The following is a 7,521-nucleotide window of genomic DNA, read 5'->3' as shown; positions in this document are numbered from 1 at the left end:
TTTGTTGTGCTCTTAATAAAAAAATAATTTACGCTATTCTATTTAAAAATATAAGAATATTTTTTTAAAAAATTATTTTAATTTTCAGTTTATAGGAGTTGGACTTTTTATGTCCCATATTTGTTTTCTTTTTCTTTTTCTCAATATGAGGTATGTTTTTATCATACGTTTCCATTGCTCATACTTCTCCCGCCGCCTCCTGCGAACGGGACGAAGTCCCGAACATACCCATCAAGCGTAACGACTGACGCGTTATCTAGAAAAGTCGACCGAAGTATGAACAAATTAACCAACCATGACCGTTACTGCTTCGATCATCTCGACGTCTCTCTCGAAGGTCTTCGACCGTCCCAACTTACTACTTCTACTTATATCTCTCCTCTCTTTTATTTCAGAAGCTCCACTTCTCCATACTTTCTCTACCTCCCAAGGAGTAAAGCATGGCGGGGGGTGGAGGAGCCAACGACCGATCCTTGGAGGATACATCGACATGGGCTGTGGCTGCGGTTTGCTTCGTCCTGGTTATCATCTCCATCTTCATCGAGCATGGCTTCCACCTCATCGGCAAGGCAAGTTTGTTTCAATCTGCATGCATATATTACTTCGCATATATATAGACTCTGAATATATCAATCAAACCTTCTCCATATCCACTTGGTGTAAACAATATACTGAATGCCATCTTGCAGTGGTTGAAGAAGCGTCACAAGCGGGCACTCTACGAGGCTCTAGAGAAGATCAAATCCGGTATGCTGTTGTCCAGCGATTACCATTCTATCCATGCATCCATAAAAGATACGTATTTGAGAGGAATAACATGGATCGGTTTGCTTCTTTGGAGATAGAGCTGATGCTGATGGGGTTCATATCCTTGCTCTTGACCGTTAGCCAAGGCCTCATATCCAAAACATGCGTGCCCAAAAGCGTGGGCAATTCATGGCACCCATGTAGACCAGAAGACGAGGCTGCCACCACCGGCACCGGAGATGATGACTCCGAAGATCTTCATGGGACCACCGGCCGGAGACTGCTGCAGACTGAATCATCTACCATTTTCCGACGCATTTTAGCCGGAGGGGGGAACGACGAGTGCGCAGCCCAGGTTGAAGAACTATTTATTCCTGTTTTTCTCAATGCCCATCATTCTTATCCTTAGTGCATATTATCTATAATCTTATCAACAATAGCACCAATATTACCATTGGTTAGTACGTAATATACATGGGACAAAAGCATAGCTATGCATATTATTATTGTCCATAATCTTATCGACAATAGCACCAATATTATTACCACAAATAAGTAAGATAATTGTTCAATACCGTTGCTTACTATGTAATATACATGTGACAAAAGCATTGCTATATATATAATTAAGTTGTTATTTGTTATCATGTTGGATTATATCATGGTACTATACTTGAATACTTTATTTAATTACTCTTATTGTGTATAACATGCCCAAAAGCCCAGCTTTGTTTTCCTTGTTCTACAAGAAGACTAACCTAGTACTATTAGAAGTTTAGAACCCTTTGGAAGATTAGAGAGGCTTAGTCATCGCCAACTAGGCCAGTCAACCGTAGGGGAAATTCCTGCATGGATTTGTAGGACCAGTACTGTTAAAAGAAAACAAAATCCTCGTGGAACCCTCCCAGGAGACACGGAGGAGGAAACGAGAACCGTTTGGGGTGGGGAATAGAAAGTCTTGATCCCCGAGGATCCCTTTTCACACGGAGAGGGGAGGAGAGGCGGAGCGAGAGGCGCGGGAAACAGTCCGCCGTCGTATTTATTACGGTCGGGGAGGAAGAAGACGGCGTGCTTTCCGGTGCCCCGGCAGGACAGATGGGACGGGTGAAGGGAACGGTCAATGATATCCAGACCCGTTCAGCGCGAGCGGAGCCAGTCGTAGCGAGGGAGTTACTTAAGGTGGTCCGGCGGAGGAGAGCAATCGTCGAGCGGGCCGCGGCCGTGGGGAGCGTGACCCTCGCGCGCTCTCCTTCCAAGACGTCGGGTTTCCCGTTCTTTTGCGTTGGAATGCATAAATTTTGTTCATGAGATGTCGATGTTAAACACACTGCTTGGATTTATCATTTAGATGTTAAAAAGGACATAAACTTTTACCAATAAGATTTGTAACTTGCAATGTTTTATGCTATACGAATCCGGCATGACCTTTCAAATTTGCAGGATAAAGTTCCATTCATTTCCTCCAAGGGTATCCACCAGCTCCACATGTTTATCTTCGTCTTGGCCGTCTCCCATGTTCTCTACTGCATAATTACAATGGCTTTAGGCAGACTAAAGGCAAGGAGATGTTTAATATATTGTATCAATAATTACTTCAAGTCATATATTTCTGGCAGAAGGGAATGCAATAGTTAATGTTTACGGGGTGCCTATGAAACAGATGAGACGCTGGAAAGGCTGGGAATTGGAAACTAAAACAATTGAATATCAATTTTCACATGGTAAGTTCAAATATGAATCAGCTAATCAATCAAAAGCATGTATATTATGTGCGCACCAGTGTATTGATGAGTGCAATATTGTTGTGGAAATGGTTTGGTAGATCCTGACAGGTTTAGATTTGCAAGAGATACATCTTTCGGTCGTCGGCATTTAGACTTCTGGAGCAAATCGCCCATTCTCATTTGGATTGTAAGGATCATTTCTTCAGAAATCAGCGTATTGTTGTCTTATTGAATTCACACTTACTATATCATAATTATGAGAAATAGCTAGCCAAGGAACCACTGAAAATTAAAGAGTTTTTTATTTCCATTTTGTCAAACAAGGATAATTTTTTTTTTCTGAGCAGGTATGCTTCTTCAGACAGTTTCTGAGATCAGTTCCTAAAGTTGACTACTTGACGCTACGACATGGCTTCATAATGGTAAGTAATTGTTAGATTCCTTATTAACTACAAAGAAATATATTTGATCACTGAGCTGAAAACTTGCATACTTTCAGGCTCATTTGGCTCCCCAAAGCTCGACAAAGTTTAACTTTCAGAAATATATTAAGAGATCACTTGAAGAAGATTTCAAAGTTGTTGTTGGGATAAGGTATACTGATCATTTATATACGCAAGGATGCTATTATTTAAGGTTTTAGTAACCTGGTTCATAGTAGAACTGCTTCCTAGACCTACAACAGAAGAAGACACATGAACTGGACACCCTAAGGCCAGAATAAACACTTACATTCTCACATGATAAACCCTAGATACATTATCTCTCAAAATGCCTCTAAGATCCCTGCGTACATTATGTTAACTGATTGCCTAGAATGGACAATAACATGTGTGGTAACATATAAGCATTGTTAAAATGATTTAACTAGCGTTTCTTCTAAAACATGCTACAAAATGGTATTTGCCTAGGACATGTCCCCTATTAATTTGATATCTTTGATTTTCTCTTATAACAATCAAATTCAATACATAAACAACTTTAAAATTTAATCTGCAAATATTATTTTAAGACCATTCTTAAGAGAATCTCTCCCTTGTTCTACTAATGACTTATTTTCTAAAATTTCCAGCCCAACAATATGGTTCTCTGCAGTAATATTTCTGCTACTCAACACTCACGGTATGCAAATTATGCCACTACCTCTTCCTAATATTAGCATATGCTTTGGAGATATTAAATGCATATTTTTGTTGGGCAGACTGGCACTCCTATTTGTGGCTACCATTCATCCCTTTGATTGTAAGTTCATGTGACCATATTTTTTGTAAAGTTAACTGCTTTTAATTTAGAAACACATCCGCTGTATTTTATAAAACCAGTGAATGTTTGAATTCTTATTCTAGTTGTTGCATAGAAAAGGTCAAAGAGAAAGGGGAAAAAAAAGTTGTCTCAAACCCATGAACAATTAAGATCCTGAGATCACAGTTCATTACTTGTTTATTGTAAATTGGTTTTTTAATAATCCATTCTTTATGGCTCGAATCTTAGTCTTCTTCTAAAGATTTAAGCACTGAGTGCTCCATGTAAAATAACAAAGATCAGACCACATCTATAATCTTACTCTGATTGTTAGTCAGTAACAAAACAGTTGAAGCTAACTGGCTTAATCTTGTTATCTGTCAAAGAGAAAGTAGCTAAGAGAGTAAGAATATTTGCAGATAATTCTCCTAGTGGGAACAAAACTTCAGGTGATAATAACAAAGATGGCTATACGTATTATGGAGCGTGGAGATGTCGTGAAGGGTATCCCTGTCGTCCAGCCCACAGATGATCTCTTCTGGTTCAACCGTCCTGGCCTTCTACTCCATCTCATACATTTTGTCCTTTTTCAGGTAATTTTTCTCAAATTGCAACTTAAAAGATGCAGTGCTCCTTTCTTTCTTACGTCCAATAATCGAAACCTCCAGGAGATGATGTACCTTAATCAAACATTTCCACTAGTCAGCAGGAATTGTAGCATGTAATCAACAGTGTTTGCATGTTTTTCTTGCAGAATGCATTTCAACTTGCATTTTTTGCTTGGAGCTGGGTAAGACAATGATACCAATTAACCTCTCTCTCTCTCTCTCTCTCTCTCTCTCTCTACACACACAGACATGCATGCCTATGCATATAGAAATTCAAACAATCCCTTTTTATACCTCTAAATAACAAATTAAAATTTCACACAAGCTTTACAACACTATAAAGAAGAAGAGCTCATTCCGATGTAAACCATTTGCAGTCCGAATTTGGCCTCCCTTCATGCTTCCACAAGAATATAGAAGACATCATCATCAGAATCTCCATGGGGTTAGTCTTCCTACTCTATTTCTGATAGCTTTATAGAGTTATTAAAGCAACACAGTTATGCATAATTTTTAGAATATGTGAGTGAACTAGCTGATCAATTTGCGCACTTCAATTATTTACTAAAGATTTCTCTAGAAGTACTTGTACAAGAGTAAAGCAGTAAAGTCCAATGAAAAAGCCACTCACACATCGAAAGGCTTTTGCTGAATTTCTTATGGTGAATGGCAAAATGGTTTTCTCATCATACTCTTTCTGTTTTCAGATAAAGAAACAAAATTTTTCATCCTGTAAATTCTTCATTCTAACTTTCATATAGGAAAAAATACAGCATATCAGGTTAACATATACCCAACAAAATAGATCATATATCAATTTCCATTACAATTGTCCAAATGATAGATTTTATCTTTCCTTCTTTTTCTCTTCTGAGAGAGGTCAGGTGATTTTTTATAACCTCATCATTAGTTAATCAACAAATTAGCAGCTCTACAACTCTAACTCTCATTGTTTTATCAGTGTCCTCATACAGGTATTATGTAGCTATGTCACACTACCTCTCTATGCACTGGTAACGCAGGTACATTTCCATATTTAAAGAACATAGAAGAACCTTCAAATGATCAACAATTACTCATCCTATATGGTGTCTCCTTACGTACAGATGGGGTCCAACATGAAGCCTACCATCTTCAGTGAGAGAGTGGCAACTGCCCTAAGGAAATGGCATGATACAGCAAGAAAGCACTTGAAAGAGAGCCGACGGTCTAGCAGTGTGACACCTTTGTCTACAAGTAGGCCAGCAACCCCAACCCATGGCTTATCACCAGTACACCTCTTACGACACTATAGGAGTGAGGTGGACAGCCTCCAAGCTTCCCCGAGGCGATCTACTATAGATGATGAACAGTTTGATCTAGAAGGGACACCATCACTATCCCACCACACAATCAGTGGAGCTTCGTTCCACCATATGCAACAAGGACAAGTAGATGGAGGAAGAGAGATGCAAGTATTTGGTGATACAACAGAGCAGAAACAGCCGCATGACATTGAGTCCAACCAAGGAGCTAGTTATCTTTCTATTGACTTTTCTTTTGATAAGAGACGATCACCGAGTAGCTCTCACATGGTAAAGCTTTAAAGGTCATTTCTTCCATGCGTGATAATTGGCACCAAAGGCATGAGAGCAATGATCAGGTTAATCAGTGTATACACAGTACTTTTGTATTTTGTAACAGTTTTGGTAGAAAGATGTTGGTATTCATGGCATAGATTGTCATAAACAATGAAGCAAGGACATAGGATATATACACGTACACGATACAAACACACCGATCTTGAAGAAGTAGGATACACATGGCTGGATTAAATAAATAAATGTAAAAAAGTTGAATTCCTAAACACTATAATAATATAGGCTTTCAGCAACATAAAAGTTATGCTGAAAGTCATAAAATAGACACTAAATAATTATCATGGCAGATTAGCAGCCAAAAAAGAAAAAAAGAGTAGGCTTGTGAGCCACCATAGTTGAATTTTTAGCAGCAATATATGTACTATGACTCCACACAAAAAAAGTGCTTCTGTTAAATAGAATGAGTTTAAGTAGCCACATCTTTTGCCGCTATAGGTCTGCATGATTTTCTAGAGGAAATTGTTTTTGCCACTATAAAAGCCATTGCTATAACCCTATTTTCCTGTAGTGAGAGTTTAAGTTGCATTACAAAAGCTTATAAAGTTGTCATGCAAGAAGTCAGAGAGAGAGAGAGTAGATCATGACAGATAAATGATTATGTGCAAAGGATCTCCATTCCACCAGTTGGCACCTCTCTCCATGTTGCTGGAGCTGAGTATACTTTTCCGGTTAGACTTAGAAAGGTTGTGGTGAAAGCATTATTCTTAAATAAAAGAAAAGAAAAGAAAAGAAAAGAAAAGAAAAGAGAATTAATCAATGATATGCCCCATAGTTACACCAACTCCTGTCCTTAATGTCAAGTATGTCGACAGCATCTACCAAATACATGGAAATTTACCCCCAATAATATAAAGCAACATTCACAATATGCAAAAAATATTTAAACATAAATAAATAAAAGAAGACACCAACTTATATCCAACTTATATCCGGCTCCCTTGTAACCCAACTTATATCCAATTTAGAAGACACCAAAATCTTATAATTGCAAGCCAACAGTACAGGGTGTCCAGCCCCTGTTCTCCTCACAGATTCCTAAAGATTCCATCAGATTAAAGCCACAGCCCCTTTCTTCCACACGCCAGTTGAAACATAACTCGACTTCAGGCTTCAAACAAAAGGCCTAGCTCTTTCAATCTAAAATTCTTGAAGCCGAACAGATCCTCTGAAGCCAAGTGATGACATCTAACCAAGAAAATAACATCTAGCAGAAGCAGCAACCACAACAAGGAGGAGAAGTACAAAAAATGAGTGAATAGCATACTTCTGAATTCTAGCCAGAAGCTCGTAAGAGGCTCCCGATGGCGAGAGCCGCCTTGGAAAGACCGACGCCGAGCATCCGAGGAGCTGGGGCGGGAGACCGAAATCTAATGCCAGTCGGAATTCGCCGAGCGAGATCTAGCGATTGGATACGCCGGCAGCAGCAATATAACGACCGTTGGACGACGAATCGCCTACTAGATTAGGTGGGGTCGCATATCATAGTTTGGCCAATGGACTGATGTTGGATCTAGGTAGCCTTTGACACCAGGTTATGCCAGGATAAGATGAGTTGAGTTT

The 7,521-nt window shown here is 39.1% G+C and overlaps 1 protein-coding gene across 1 annotated transcript; it reads left to right on the top strand.

Annotated features, from left to right (window-relative positions):
* Positions 1 to 850: 850 nt before the first annotated feature.
* Positions 851 to 6,861, top strand: LOC103712146 (MLO-like protein 6). The gene is made up of 13 exons (XM_017844044.3): positions 851 to 1,102; positions 2,188 to 2,304; positions 2,408 to 2,468; positions 2,570 to 2,658; positions 2,819 to 2,893; positions 2,971 to 3,065; positions 3,544 to 3,593; positions 3,673 to 3,713; positions 4,133 to 4,306; positions 4,468 to 4,503; positions 4,699 to 4,766; positions 5,283 to 5,343; positions 5,428 to 6,861. The coding sequence occupies exons 1-13, from the start codon at positions 851 to 853 to the stop codon at positions 5,905 to 5,907; spliced, it is 1,599 nt and encodes a 532-aa protein (XP_017699533.2). The 3' UTR covers positions 5,908 to 6,861.
* The last annotated feature ends 660 nt before the right edge of the window (positions 6,862 to 7,521 follow it).

The sequence above is a fragment of the Phoenix dactylifera genome, chromosome 2, assembly GCF_009389715.1.
Source record: "Phoenix dactylifera cultivar Barhee BC4 chromosome 2, palm_55x_up_171113_PBpolish2nd_filt_p, whole genome shotgun sequence".
In the NCBI taxonomy this organism is placed as follows: domain Eukaryota; kingdom Viridiplantae; phylum Streptophyta; class Magnoliopsida; order Arecales; family Arecaceae; genus Phoenix; species Phoenix dactylifera.
This window is presented reverse-complemented; position numbering and strand designations above follow the sequence as displayed.